The following is a 15,310-nucleotide window of genomic DNA, read 5'->3' on the forward strand; positions in this document are numbered from 1 at the left end:
TAATTCTGTTCTGTTCACAGGTTGGACAGAGTTTCAAGGAGGGCAGCAGGGGTCTGAAAGAGCTGGAAATCATCGCCTCGTCCCCCGATTATCTGATCAAGGTGAAAGACTACAATGAGCTACATTCTGTCTTCCAGGATCTCAAGTCCAAAATCTACCAGATTGAGGGTGAGGAATCTAAAGTAGGATGTGGCTTCATACGGGACACCGGGGTCCCCCTCGTTCCCACCAACTTCGTCCAACTCCACTTTTTCCGCCCCTTTCCGTGTTTTCCCTGCTGCCGCCCTCTAGCCATTCCTCACCAACAGTCCCTCACCCACCTCCACCCTTCCCGGCACTTCCATCTCTCTCTTACTGCCCACCACCCTTTCCCTGCCCACTCATTCCCTCTCCCTTTCACGCTTTGCCCCTCTCCCTCTCTCCTCCCTCCTCTTCCTATTGTCCTCGCTCATCTTCCATTCACTCTCCGCTCCCTCTCCTCTCCATAAACCCCAAACCCTCCCCTCTACTCCCATCCTCCCACTTCCTTTATCAATCTCCATCTTTTTCTCTCTCCCTGCCCTCCCCTCCGTTTATCCCATCCCATACCCCCATCCCGTGAATCTTTCTCTCCTCCACCAGTGGATTCTCCTGTCATATTCCTCCTGTCCCTCTCACCCACCTGCGTCCTACCAATTTGTGAACCCTTGTCTTATCTCACTTCCCTACTTCATCTCCTCCCCTACCGTTTACCCTCAACTACCCGGTCCCGCTTCCACTCCCACTCCATGTCCCCATCACATTTTTTGTCTTCCACAGGAACGCAATCCTCCAGCGAGAGCTCCTTCGAGATGGAGATGTCCCAGCAGGGATTTAGCGTCCTCCTCAACGAGGTGAGAACCCTGCTGACTCCTCAGAAGAATAAAATCCGCTCCCCGGTCTTCTCAGATCCATAGGGAGTATCTGTCAGAGGAGTGACTCTGTGTCCTAAAACAGGGAACCCGACCCTTTCCCCATCTGAGCCAGTCCCATTGCCTGAGTTTAGCCCAAATTTCCAATCGATGTACTTGTCTCTGTCCACGGGAGGCCACTTCTCGGCGGACCAAGCCCATAGGGAAGGATGGGGTTTGAGCAGTTGCCCACATCAGTGCTGACGGCGGGTATTTTTGAAATTCCGAGATGCATGTGATAATTGGTGTGGATTGTAGTTTATGTAGGTGTCCTTCAGTTATTCTCTGTTTTCTCTTGATGCTGAGTAGCGGGTGGGCGATATGTTAGTTTTTGGTGAGGGAGGGGTTTGGTGGTCGATGGTATTGTCGCTGTTTTATTGCGTGGGAGGAGTTGGGGTGGGTTAGGGGTTTGATGGTTTAGCTGCTGTGTCAGAGTGAGCGATCTGATAGTTTTTGAACGAGTGGGAAGGTTAGGGCGAGTTTGCAAGCATCGCGTCTTACTCCTTTTCGTGCGGGTGGGGGAGCCATGTTTCTTTTTGTACTTTATGGCTTTGTGGAGAAAATGAATCTCAGAGTTGTGTTCTGATAATAAAATGAACCTTTGAACCTTTGTCCAAAAGGCAGGGTCTCCTGATGGCCACCCATTATAATTCAAATTCCTTTTCACATTCTGACATACTTGTCCATAGCTTCATCTAATGCCACGATTAGGCCAAACTCAAGTTGGAGAAGCAACATCTCATATTCTTTCCGTGTAGCCTCCATCCTGATGGCGTGAAAATCAATTCCTCTACAGCGGTAATTCCCCCCCCCCCTTCCCTTTTCTCCTTTTCCATTCTCCAGTCTGGTCCTTCTCTCACTCCTTCTCTTCTCCTTAGTTGTCTGTCATCTCCCTCCAGTTCTGTTCTTCTGTCCCTCTCTCCCATTGATCACTGTTCTTTCTATCAGATCCCTTGTTCTTCTGCCTTTTAGCGATCCCTTCTCAGCTTCTTACTTCATCTCCTTTCCCCACTCAACCACGTTCCCCTCACCTATTCTCACCTAACACCCGCCAGCTTCTCTTCTTACCCCAGACACCTCCACCCACTTAGTTAGGGCTTCCTCCCCCTTCTTTCCAGTCTCCATGAAGTGTCTCGGCCCGAAACGACTTACCGTTTATTCCCCCTCAATGTAGCCGCCTGACTTGCAAAAGTTCATCCTGAGTTTTGCGACTGCGGCCTTTTAAATGTTGTTAATGCAGCTGCCTGAACCACTTCCTTGGGCAACCCATTCCATGTATGAACTACCCTCTCCATGACAAGTGAAACCCTCGAGCACCGATTAAATCCCTTCACTTTCACCTCAAGTCTATGGCCTTTGCTACTTGATTCCCTACTCTTGTGGAAAAAGACTTTTTGCATTCACCCTCTCTATGTCTCTAACCCTAACCTTCTCTGTAAGTCAGACACTCAAATCTCGGCAACGTCATCGTGAATCTCCTCCGGACTGTTTCTCGCTTAATGGCATGTTCCCTACAGCAGCGCGACCAAATCCAAACACAAAGTGCGGCCTCCCAAAGTGCAGCTCAAAACTGAACAACTGCAACACGATGTCTCAAATCCTGTACTCAGGGCCCTGACTGATGAAGGCCAGAGTGCGAAATGCCTTCTTCGCCGCTCTGTCAGCCCTTTCAGGGAAACATGTACATAAATCCTTCTGTTCTGTGCTCAAATGCGGGAAGACCCCGTCGCCCAGAATCACATCTAGCAGCTTTCCCCACCACTGATGTTAGACTCACCAGCCTGCAATTCCCTGTCGTGTCCTTACAGCCCTTCTTGAATAAAGCCACTATATTTGCCCTCTTCTGTCTCGCCTATTATTAACGAAGGTAATCATATGATTAACGAATGAACGAAAGTTCATTCCTGGCGTCCCGTGATTACTCACTTACACAGAACAAGTCCAAAAGTCCAAAGTAACTTTATTATCAAACTAACAGTAGCATGCAAAAATTTGGGCACCCCAGTCAAAATTTCTGTTGCTGTGAATAGCTACTGTCTATTGTCTATTGTTTGAGGAGATAGGGTACAGTATTTATAAAGCTTTGAAATTTGCATCACCTGGCCTTTCCTAACGATGACTGTGAACAAGCCAGAGCCCTAACAAGCTAATTAAGGTCTGAGACCTTGGTAAAAATTATCTGAGAGCTCAAATCTCTTGGGGTGCCCAAAATTTTGCGTGGTGCTCCTTTCATTTTTTGCACTCTAAAATTGCACGAAACAAAAATAATCTTGCTTAAAATGTTGAAAAGAAATGTGTCATCTTTAACTTTAGGACTTTTGGAGATCAGTTCATCTTTTCTTCGCTTAGCTATTCACAGAGACAGAAATTTTGACCAGGGGTGCCCAAGCTTTTGCATGCCACTGTATATGTACGTCACCAGGTACAACCCTGAGAATGGTTTCTGTGAACATTCACAGTCATACAAAGAAAACCATCAAATTAATGAAAAATCGACACAAGATGGACAAACAACCGATGTGAAAAAGACAATAAACTGTGCAAATAGAAAATGAAAAAATAAGAAAGCAAAACAATAGTACTGTAAATAAATAAGTATTAAACATCGAGGACATGAGAAGAAGAGTCCCTGAAAGTGAGTTCATGGGTTGTGACAACAGTTTAATGTTGAGGTTGAGTGAAATTCAGTGAAGTTATTCCCTCTCTTCCTGAACCTGGTGGTTGTGGGACCTGAGACTCTTGTACCTCATTCTTGACGGCAACAGAGAGAAGAGAGCCTGGTCTGCCTGGTGGGGATTCTTGTTGATGTATGCGGTTTCACTTTTCTCCGCTCCTTGTAGATGTGCCCATTTGTGAGAAGATGGGATCAGCAGCTTCAGAGAGTGCAAGGAAGTAAACGTAACCACTACGTAACCCTTAGGTGTCGCCCCTTCTCTTTAAGTACCAACCCCTGAAATATTTCGTCTTCCCTTCGCCAGAGCCAGTTCTGAGTACTGGAACTCCGTCTGCTACCAGCGCTGCGAGATCTCGATGCCAGAGAAGATGGGAAAAGAAAGACTCACCCCACCTTCTGAAAGACCGACCGGGGCAATAAGTGCTGGCGTCCCCTGCACCTTGTAGAGGGGCGCTTATGATTGGGTAAATGAGTCTGGATTCTGCCTCATCGGGAAAGGCGATTGGGGATAGCTGAAAAATGCTGGCATTTGTTCATCCTCTCAAGGGTCGACTGGTGATGGGCTGTGTACTGGGAAGATACTGACATTCTTAAGGGCAACTAGGGATGAACAATAAACGTTGGCATCCCGTCCCCCTCCCACCCTGCTGTAGTCTCCATGGGATGAATGGTAGCATTCCCGGAAACTGTCTTCCCACAGGTCATCATACCCAACGACCCACCTCTCTCTCCTCCCTTTCCAGGACTCGGTCCTCCTGGGGGCCGTAGGGGCCTATGACTGGTCTGGAGGCCTGGTGGAGATTCGCGACAAGGTGAGGACCTTCATTAACGTCTCCAAGAGTCACCACGACATGAAGAACGCCTACCTAGGTAACCATACAGAACGACCGGAATGAGGTGGGTTGGGCAGGGGAGGTGGGAGTGGGGGAGGGGGCAAGGGAAAAGAAGCCACGGCGAAATTATGTCGGGTTCATGGAGAGATCCAGTGTTTGGACTGGAAGGAAAGGAGAGCAGAGGATCGGGCTAGAGAGGGGAGGCACAAGTTCACATTGTCACCCGTCCAATCCTCCCCGACCCTCCCCTACACCACTCACATCGCCACCCTTCCAACCTTGCCTCCCCTACACTCCTTTCCTCTCTTTGACTCTCTCGCTCCTCTCTACGACTCTGTGCCTTTCCGTCTCCGTGGCCCTATCGCTTTCCTACTCACTTACCCGCCTCTGTCACTCCCTCCCTCGCTACACTTTTCCCCGCCTGAAGACACCTTCCTCTCAATTCAAAGGTTCAATAGTCAAATTTAATATCAGAGAATGTATACAGTATACAACCTGTCACTCTTACTCTTAACAGATATCCGTTAATCAGAAAAAAGCAAATGAATGCCAGAAAACGTGAGAATCCCTCTCCGCCCCCCCCCCCCAACACACACAAGCAGCAGCAAAAGCGTCAACTTTCCCCGTCGCCTCTTCCAGAACCCACCATGCAAGCAATGGCAAATCCCCACAGAGACAGCTCTGACACCATCCCTCACCGCATCTGTGACCCCATCCCTCCCTGTATCTGTGATCCCATCCCTCTCTGTGACCCCTTCCCTCACCGTCTCTGTGACCCCTTCCCTTCCTGTATCTGTGACCCCTTCCCTCACTATATCTGTGACCCCTTCCCTCCCTGTCTCTGTGGCCCTGTCCGTCCCTGTCTCTGTGACCCCTTCCCTCCTTGTCTCTGCGGCCCCGTCCCTCCCTGTCTCTGTGACCCCTACCCTCACCGTCTCTGTGACCTCTTCCCTCCTTGTATCTGCGGCCCCGTCCCTCCCTGTATCTTTGACCCCTTCCCTCCCTATATCTGTGACCCCTTCCCTCCCTGTCTCTGCGGCCCCGTCCCTCCCTGTCTCTGCGGCCCCGTCCCTCACCATCTCTGCGACCCCATATCTAACTGTCTCTGTGACCCCATTCCTGCAGCACTAATGTTGTTTCGGCCTTTCTACTCACTGTAGGTTACTCCGTGGAGAGGGCGGTATACGGGAACAGCACCCTCTACGTGGTGGGTGCTCCCCGCTATCAGCACAAGGGAAAAGTCGTCGTCTTCGGCCAGGGAGGCAACGAGACCTGGGAACCAAAGCAACACATTAAAGGAGAACAGGTTCGGTCCTCTGAGGAGGAAGAGAGAGGGCGGGAGAGTCGGTGTGCGAGGGGGAGCAGCAAGGAAGTCATAGGAGTGTGGGACCCGCCGGTGTGGAGGGATGGTCATTCTTTGTCTAACCCCGGTAAAGTGTGACCCTGCTAGTGTGTTGGGGCGGTGGGAACAAACCATCACACCATGACTGCGGGAGTGTGCAATGCAACGGCGTGGTGGGGCTGCACTCTGTCTTAGCCCGAACGTGTTTCAGGACGGTGTGGCTCTTTGTGTCTCTCCCTCCCAGATCGGCTCCTACTTTGGCGCGGAGATCGGCGTCCTAGACCTGGATGGAGACGGTGGGACGGATCTGCTTCTGATCGGAGCTCCTCTCTACCACCAGCCTGGATACGGCGGAATGGTCAAGGTCTGCTCCCTCACTCCCGAGGTGAGGGCCAGAAAACGGCTGAGAACTAACAGCTCCTAAACAAACTCCACTCCCCGCGAAAAGGAGATCTTGGCACAACTTAGTTCTATATTATAGTGATGAATGTTTACTTGGAGAGGCTCGAGTGAGTCGTTATTCTCCTGAGTACACAGAAGATAACTATAATATGTATCACGTGTATATCAAAATATACAGTGAAATGAGTCGTTTCATTCAACGACCAACACTGTCTAAAGCTTTAAAGGTTCAAAGGTTCATTCTATTATCAAAGTGTGTATTCAGAGTGCAACTCTGAGATTCGTCTTCTCCAATAGCCATGAAACAGAAAACCTATGACTGCCGCTGAAAGAAAAGACATCGCCCTTGCCCCCGCACAGAAGAGAATGAAACAAAAACTCACAAACCCGAAACCCCAACCCCATTAACCTTCGTCTTCCGAATGTGGGAAGAAACCCCCACGTGGTCCACTATATTATAGTCTTGCTTAAAGTTATGAATAGTCTTGAGAGAGCACTGATGGAAACTTTGTCAAAATTCAATGTGCAAGTTATCTTATAGAAACTTACAGAAGGAAATAGAATCGAAACTTGAAAACTGTGTTTTACTCTAGGGGGAGAGAATGGGAGAAAATATTTATAGAAAGATCATGAAGTGGAGCATCTAGTTGGGGCAAGTAATTTACTTATTAATTTGGAGATACAGCATAGTAACAGGCCCTCTGGGCCACTGAGCCCTCTCTGGTCAATTACACCCATGGTAACATTTATCTACTAACCCCTCAGCCTTTGGAATGTGAGGGGGAACGGGAGCACTTGGAGGAAACCCACGTGATCACACGGGGAACGTGCAAACTCCTTATAGACAGCGGCAGGAATTGAACAGTGGTCGTTGGCGCTGAAAGGCGTTATGCTAACTCATACTCTACCGTGATGCCTACCATACAAGTTAAATAGTGTAGTTATCTGCCAGAGATCTGAGAAGAAAACGTTTTCTTTTTGCTAGAGGTCTGTAGCAGCCTAAACACCGCAATCAGAGCTATCTGAAAATAATAGACAATTTCCTTGACCAGCAAAGGCTGTTACAAGGCAGAGAGTAAACTTACTGGGAGACATAAACCAATGAATTATAAACTGCAAAATCCAAGCAGTTAAGACCCATAATTTCCAAATGTTTCATATTTTATACAAAATGTATGAATAAATCAATGATTCTTTATCGCTATCTTACCTGGAATAATAGTGATCGTTCTTCTCCACTCTCTATCCTCCCTCCACTCTCCCCCACCACCCGAGAACATTCGCCCCTCCATCTTTCTCTGCTGTCTTCTCTCCCACCTCTCTCTCTTTAACCTGCTCTGTTCCAACCATTCTATTCCTTCCACTCCTTCTCTGTTTCGCACCTCACTCCCCCGCTCTTCTCTCCCCCTCTGCTCCCATGTCTCTTTCCCCCGCTCTCGGTTTATCCTATCACCTACGCCCCCACCCCAAAACTCTCTCCCCTCTGTTTCACCCCAACCAACTCGCAGGGCACTTTCGTCTGCAACGGCTCGCTGCAAGGTAAACGGGGGGATGGACTGGGACGTTTCGGGGCCTCCATCGCAGTCCTGCGCGATCTGAACGGGGACGGATTATCAGACGTTGCCGTGGGGGCCCCGTTGGAAGACGACCGTCACGGCAGCATCTACATCTACCAGGGCGTCTCCGGAGGGCTGGAGGAGAACTACAGTCAGGTAAAGAGAGAGGGGGACCGGGCGCTTCTCCTCTGATCACGAGCCAACACAGTTGCTCCCTACAATGATTCCCTCCCTGCTCATACTCCCTCTATCTCTCACTCCCTATCTCTTTCTTCCACCCACCCCCTTCCCTACCTGTCCACCCCTTCCTCTCTATTTTTTCTAATAGGCGGAATGGGGTTGGCCTGGGAGATTATTGCGGTTGGGGAGGGTAAAGGGGCTGGGATAGGGTAAATAGAGTCGGGGAAGATACATGGCTTCGGCGACGAAAGCTAATGAGTTGGGAGAAGGGTTAACGGGATCGGAGAGAGGCTAACGGAGTCGGGAAGGTTAATGGGGTCAGTGGGGGTTAATGGTTTTGTGGGAGGATTAACAGGGCTGGAGAGGTGGGGGGTTAATGGGGGGGTAGTAGTTAAAGAGTCAGGAGCGGTGACCATCGCTGGGATTATCTCCGTGGCCAGGATGGTAAACCCTCCCAAGGTGATGGCGTTGCCAGGATTGTTACTGTTGCTGGCGATTGCCGTTTCCAGGATGGTAACAGTTACCTGGAGTGTTAACTGACTGTGACTCCTCTCTCCCCACAGCGAATCACTGGCCGCCAATTCTCCCCGTCCCTGATGTTCTTCGGACAATCAGTGCAGGGGTCTATGGACATGACGGGTGATAACCTGACAGACGTCGTGGTCAGTGCGGCTGGGAACGTCGTCCTCCTCCGGTGAGACCCGTCTCCACCGAGTCTCGTCCCATGACCACCGACCCCAATAATGTCCAGCCTCCTGCGACCTCTGGTCCCAATACTGCCCACCCTTAACACCCCAATCGGTAACCTCTGATTCTCCATAGCCCTTCTCCTATGAGGCCTCTGAGTCCACAACAGCGCTGTACACGGCCTGCAATCGAAGCGGCTTCAGACCTCACCATCGTCTGACCCCGCACTTCTCCATCTCATCCTTAACACCCGATTCCTACTGCTCCCTCTCTTCCGTATCTCGGCATGGGGTAGCAGTAACGGAGAGACCGATTGTCCTTCCTTGTGTGCAGTTCCAGGCCGGTGCTGGGGGTAGACGTGGAAGTGCTCTTCCAGCCGCGGGAGCTGGGTCTGCAGATTTACCGGTGTCCGTGGTCCGATTCCAAGATGCGGCTTGTGAGCAACGTCAGTATCTGCTTTAATCTGTCAGTGAAGGGTCATGCTCCTCCAGGTAACTCCTCCCTCACTGCTGCCTCAGAACAACATATGTTTGCATCGCATCAAGCGTGTGTCAGATCTGGTCGCCTCATTATAGAAAGGGTGTGAAAACTTTAAAGCGGGTGCCGAAGAGATTTACCGGAATATTGCCTGGATTAGAGAATCGAAATTGTTTAATGTAATTTCCAGTACACAGTTGTAAAGGAGAACGACATAATTGTTTCTCCGGATCCGATGCAATACAAAAACGCAATAATTATAGATACACACTTATATAGATAACTACAGATACACCTTGCCCTACTGTCCTGTTTATTATTTATTGTAATGCTTGCACTGTTTTTGTGCACTTTATGCAGTCCAGTGTAGGTCTGTAGTCCAGTGTAGCTTTCTCTGTGTTGTTTTTTATTACGTGTTTCAGTCTAGTTTTTGTACTGTGTCATGTAACACCATGGTCCTGAAAAACGTTGTCTCATTTTCACTATGCACTGTACCAGCAGTTATGGTCGAAATGACAATAAAAGTTGCCTTGACTCGACTTGACTTGATAAGATGGCTGATATAGATAGATTGTTCGTATATAGGGAGTCGCTAAGCTTAGGGGTATCTGTACATAACGTGACTCTGACAGGAAGTGATAAAGTAATGGTGACGGGGAGTTGTGTGGGTTGGTGGGTAGCTGTGTTTGTCAGCCTTATTGCTTTGGGGAAAGTAACTGAATTTGAGTCTAGGGGTCCTGGCGTGGATGCTACGTCGTCTCCTCTCTGAAGTTACTGGGACAAACAGTCCATTAGGAGGGTGGCTGGGATCCTTCATGACATTGCTGGCTCCTTTCCGGAACCTTTCTGTGTGGCCTTGTTGAGGGATAGGCTGCGAGTGCCAGTGATGCGTTGAACAGTTTTGACTACCAATTGGAGAGTCTTCCTGTCCCCTAAGGTACAGTTTCCAATCCGCACAGTGATGTTAGGATACTCTCGGTGTGTCTGTAGAAGGACGTGCACATAGACCAGCTCACTTCAGTCTTCTCAGAAAGTGCCGGCTTTGTTAATTTGCTTGTTAGTCTAGGATGTGTTCTGGGACCACGAGAGCCCGTGTCGCCGATGTAAAGAGGGGTGTCGGTGGTGCAATTTTTTTCTGAAGTCGATTACCATCTCCTTTGCCTTGTTGACACTGAGAAAGAGGCACCAGGCCTTGAGCTCTTCCCGATCCTTTCTATAGATCGCGTCTGATCGTTGTTGGTGATGAGCCCGACTACTATAGAGTCGCCAGCAAACTTGGCAATGAGATTACTCGGGGATTTGGCCGTACAGTCACGTGTGAGCAAAGTGTACAGCAATGGGCTCAGCACACAGCCTTGGGGGCAACCGTGTTGAGGATGAAGGGGAGGAGCGGTTGTGCATCCTGACTATCTGAGGTGTGTTAGTTAGGCGGTTGAACAGCCAACGTCTGTGGAGCAACAGTGTTGGATGGCGAAGTGAAATCCTGAAACAGCATTCCGACATAAGTGTCCCTGTTTTCTGAACGTATCAGGTCCAGGTTAATGACATCTGCTGCAGAGTGGTTCTGACGGTAAGCGTATCGGTAAAGTGCCCAGTTGGTAGGAATGAAAGTTTTGATGTGTGCCATTGCAGGCCATTCAAAGCACTGCGTGACTGGCGTCAGTGCCACGTTTAGTTTTGAAGGTGTAGACTTCTTTGATATGGGGATTATGGGGGGCTGATTTGAAGCACGTGGGGACAGCAGCCTGGGTGAGTGACGTATGCAAGGTATCCGTGATGACGTCAGTGAGCTGGTGTGCACATTCCCCGAGTAAGCGGCCTGGGATGTTGTCCGGCCCGGCACCTTTTCGGTGGTGGACTCTATGCAGAGTCCTTCTCACGGCTGCTCACCTGGGAGAGGAAGCTGTCATGGCTAGCGTTGTGTTGCACGCCTCGAATCGTTAATGACAGCTCTTTAGGGCGTCGAAGACTAGTACCGTCAACGCTGTTTGTTCCTGGCGCAGTCAGTGATCGCTTTGATGTCCAGCCCCGCACGCCGGGGATTATCGGACAGGCGTTTATGAATATTTTTGTTGGTAGACTTGGCCCTCCTGGGATGAGTTTTCTTTCTTCCAGGCTCTGTCACCGGACCTGAAGGAGACGGGTCTCATGCAGAAACATCAAGCGAGCTAGGGCTTTACTCTTTGAAGCGAAGGAAAATAGCAGGCGGTCTGATACAAGTGTGCAAGAAAAGAGGCTTAGATAGAATTACAGAGAGCACCTTCCCCCGCCCCACCCTGCAGAGCGCCAATACGAGAGAACATCATCTTAGAGAGAAGGATAGGGCGTTGGGGATGCCAGGTAGTTTACTTATTACACGGTGGTGGGGGTGTGGAATTCGCTGCCGGATTGGGGGGGGTGTGGCAGAGGCATATACACTAGCGATATCTCAGACACTTTTTGATAAGGTCGTGTTTGAAGGGAAAGTGGATGGACTGTAGATGGGAAACGTTTGATTGATCTTGGAGTAGGTTACAATGTCGGCACAGCGGAGTGGGCCAAATCATACTGTTCTATCGTTTGTGTTAACTCTTCCCACTTCTACCGCCTCCAGATGCGTTGAGTGTGAACCTGACTTACCAGCTGGACCTGGACAGGAATCGTCCCTCTCCCAGGGCTCAGCTGGAGACAAGCGAACACCGTTTCACCGGCTCCCTCAACCTTTCCGGAGACAGCACGTGCGTCCAGCACAACATTTGGTTGCCGGTGGGTGTTACCACCCGTTCACACTAATCCTCAAAATATGGCCTCTGGGGTCCGAATTACTGCCTTCCCGAGGGGAATTTGGTCAAACCCTTGTAGTGCGTGTCCTGCCGTTACACATTGACGTATACCCTCCTATACAGAGGTCTCTCTGTTCCTCGACATTCCTCACTATTCCGTCTTCCTCAGTGGCGTCCCGGGAACGCTGGGCACCGAGATGCTGATAACAGGAGTGTGTGGGATTCCTGGAATGCTGCCAGTGGTAGGATACAGGGAATAGGAAGTTATTGAAATCTAAGACATCTGTCGATGGTTAGATACCGGGAATTCTGGTGGTCGAATATCCCTATCACGGTGCTGGGATCCCGGGAACGAGAGGTTGTGCGATCCCTGGTGTGCCGGGCGATGTAATTCCTGGGGCATCAGGCAATGGAATCCCAGGAACACTTTGCTGGAAATGAGGGCGGTGGGATCCCAGGAACATCAGGCAGTGGCAGTATCCAGGAACTCCAGGTGCAGGGATCCCGGCAATTCTAGTACATGCACCCTGGTAATTACAGCGGCTAGAACCACAGGAATTCTGCAATAGTCTTCTGGAAATGATTGCGCTGGAATTACAGGAATTATGTAATGGGACGCCGAAACGTAGGCGCTGTGATCCCGAAAATTCTGTAACTGGATCATGGGAATGTCATTGGATGGATCCTAAGAATTTAGCTGTGGGATGCCGGGGCAGAAAGTGGTGGAATCATAGGAATTCTGACAATGAAATCCCGGGAATTCTGAGAATGGGGATCTTGGTAATGCCGGCAGAGACTGGAGCGTGTGGAATCAGGTCCAACTCTGTCTCCCACTGATTGGCCTCCTCTCCCACCCTCAATCCCCAGGCCTGCGTCGAGGACTCGCTAACCCCCCTGGAGCTCAATGTCAGCTTCTCAGTGACACCCTACCCGCGGTCGGAAGGAGTGGTGGAACATCTCCCTCCCGTCCTGAGCCACCGCTGTCACACCGTCTTCAACCATCAGGTAAGGTGTGGCGAGGGGGGAAGAGGAAGATGGCATTCGCCGGGGAAGTGAGTAGGGTGCGGAGGGTTGTTGGAGAAAGGAGCGGGGAGGGAAGAGGGTAGAGAGAGGATGAGGAAGGGGAGAGCGGGGAGAGGATAAAGGGGAGGGTGGGAGAGACGAGAGAGGATATGAGGAAAGCGGAGGGAAGAACGCGAAGGGGCTAGGGGAGGGAGGAGAGTGGTGGACAGTGATAAGGGCATGGGGAAGGAGGGAAGGGAGGGAAGTCTCTCTGAGGGGTGCGGAGGAGCGTGTTTCCTGATCAGACACTCAACCTCTGCCATTTACTCTTCAGCTCCGTATGGAGAGAAACTGTGGGGAGGACGAGATATGTACAGATTATCTTTTTCTCAATGCGCAGTACAACGGGTAAGAAAGTTGCAAGAGAGGGAAGAGTGCCTCTCCCATCCCTGTCCCTTCCCCATCCCAATGCCTTCCCCATTTGAATCGCCCCACACCTTCTTCCCACACACAACACCCCACACACACGAGTCCCCACACACATCGACCCGCCCTCCACAATGACTTCCCCAAAGTGTCTCCTTTCCCCACACTGACCTCGTCGTACCAATTCAGCCCTCCTCCACGCACTGATTCAGCCTCTCTTCAAGACCCCACCCCCTCCTAAACTGTCCTATCCCTCTTGCCACCACCATACTAATTCTCTATCCCTTTCTCACTCAGAGGGACCCTCGTACTGGGACGGGACACCATTCTGGACCTAAAGCTGTGGCTGGAGAACCGGGGCGAAGATTCCTACAACACCTCCCTCCGCATCCGGCACCCACGCGGCCTCCATCTACACAAATATAACACGGTGAGTGTGAGGAGAAACTGAAGGAGTGAGCGAGAGATTCCCCGAAACACCGCTGGCGTTCCATCATTCCTCTGACCTTCCTGCGGATTTCCTTCGTGCCTCGCCGGCTCACACTCAGGCTCCCAAGGAGTTCCCTCGTTCCTCTCTGTCCTCCCACCTCGCGCTCTCATCCCTTTCTGACAGTTCACCAAAGCTTTCTCATTTCTCTCTCTCTCTCTCTTACCTGGAACTCCTACTCCTCTCTAATCTTCTGCGGAACTCCTTAATTTTCCTCCGCCTCCTACCCGCAGCGTTCCTTTATTCCTCCCCGTCCTTCCCATGGGATTTCCACATTTACCTCTGTCTCTCTCCCCGAGCTCCTTCATCATTCTGCACCCTCCCGCGGAACCACATTCCTCTCTGCCTCAATCACCTGCGGTTCGCCTCCCTTCTCAGCGCTGTTCCCTCATCGCCGATCCCTTCCTCGCCCTCCTTCTTCACTGCTTCCTTCCCATTTGCCTCCAGACTCAACCTCGGCTCCCTAAGAAAGCTCTCCGTCCTCAACCAGCCTTGTCCCTCCCACTTAGAGGCAACACTCTGTCTCCCCCCACAGTGCTCCCTCTTTGTCGTACCTCCCAAAGGTATTTCTATTCGCCCCTCGCTCTCCCTCGTTGCCCCACTCCTTCTCTTCACCCATGCCTCCTCCAGTTCACAGCCAACACGCTCTCCACCTCTCTTCCCAGGACAGTAGGGTGGAGTGCAGCTCCAGCCTGGATCCAGCCCGGGACCATCGCGGGTTGTTAGTTTGTTTAATCAGTCACCCCATCTTCAGGCAGGACCAAGAGGTAAGACACCAGTATCAGATTACACCCTCGAAAATCCCCTCTCTCTTCCCTTCCTCCCCTTGTCTGAATCTCAGCCCCTTCTTCCTCCCGATCTGACTTTCACCTCCTCCATGTCAGCCCCCGGGCCTGACCCACCTCTTACCCCTCCCGGTCTTACTCTACCCCCCCTCATCTTTTTCCCCACCCTTTCAGGTCTGACTGATCCCCGCCCACTCGTCCCTCCCTCCCCACTGATTCTCTTCTTCTTCCTCCTCCTGGCCCGGTTTCTCCCACAACCCCACCCCATCTGCTTTTCTTCCAGCTCTCTCCCCTGGTCCGACTCTCCCTCTCTCCCTCACTCCTCTCTACCTGCATTTTCAATCTATCCACTGTTATAAAACCATGGAGTCGTTCCCTACTACGATGAGACCCAACCTCCTCCTTTACCCCTCCAGTCTCACCCGTTTCACCTCCAGTCAGGTGGCTGTACTCAGATCCACCTCTCCATTCCTTTCCAGATGGACCTGAGTCTGAGTTTCCATATTCAGGGGTCACCGGACTGGGGAGAGGAGACGACGATAGAGGTGGAAGCCCTCAGGTACTTGCCCACCCGTCGTTAATTCTGCGTTTAACCTTCCACACCCACCTCCAACACCACCACCTCTTCTCATTGGAAGAGATGCATAGAGGAGACAGAACTTATACCGTGCCTATAAAAAGTACTCACCCCCCCCCCCGGAAATTTTCATATTTTACTGTTTTACAACATTGCATCACAGTGGATATAATTTGACTTTTTTGACACTA

The 15,310-nt window shown here is 50.8% G+C and overlaps 1 protein-coding gene across 4 annotated transcripts in view; it reads left to right on the plus strand.

The window, feature by feature from the left end:
• The window catches only part of LOC132382878 (integrin alpha-M-like), a 78,416-nt gene that overhangs the window by 45,622 nt on the left and 17,484 nt on the right, over window positions 1-15,310 (plus strand). For all 4 annotated transcript variants that reach the window (XM_059953377.1, XM_059953375.1, XM_059953378.1 and 1 more), the window contains exons 10-23: window positions 21-168; window positions 799-872; window positions 4,347-4,473; window positions 5,597-5,742; window positions 6,023-6,163; window positions 7,689-7,892; window positions 8,480-8,610; window positions 8,937-9,094; window positions 11,674-11,825; window positions 12,710-12,847; window positions 13,179-13,252; window positions 13,568-13,700; window positions 14,423-14,524; window positions 15,022-15,101. In XM_059953377.1, the coding sequence (XP_059809360.1) occupies window positions 21-168; window positions 799-872; window positions 4,347-4,473; window positions 5,597-5,742; window positions 6,023-6,163; window positions 7,689-7,892; window positions 8,480-8,610; window positions 8,937-9,094; window positions 11,674-11,825; window positions 12,710-12,847; window positions 13,179-13,252; window positions 13,568-13,700; window positions 14,423-14,524; window positions 15,022-15,101 (1,808 nt within the window). The remainder of the gene's footprint in view (window positions 1-20; window positions 169-798; window positions 873-4,346; window positions 4,474-5,596; window positions 5,743-6,022; window positions 6,164-7,688; window positions 7,893-8,479; window positions 8,611-8,936; window positions 9,095-11,673; window positions 11,826-12,709; window positions 12,848-13,178; window positions 13,253-13,567; window positions 13,701-14,422; window positions 14,525-15,021; window positions 15,102-15,310) is intronic.

Source organism: Hypanus sabinus, chromosome 29 (assembly GCF_030144855.1).
Source record: "Hypanus sabinus isolate sHypSab1 chromosome 29, sHypSab1.hap1, whole genome shotgun sequence".
NCBI lineage: Eukaryota > Metazoa > Chordata > Chondrichthyes > Myliobatiformes > Dasyatidae > Hypanus > Hypanus sabinus.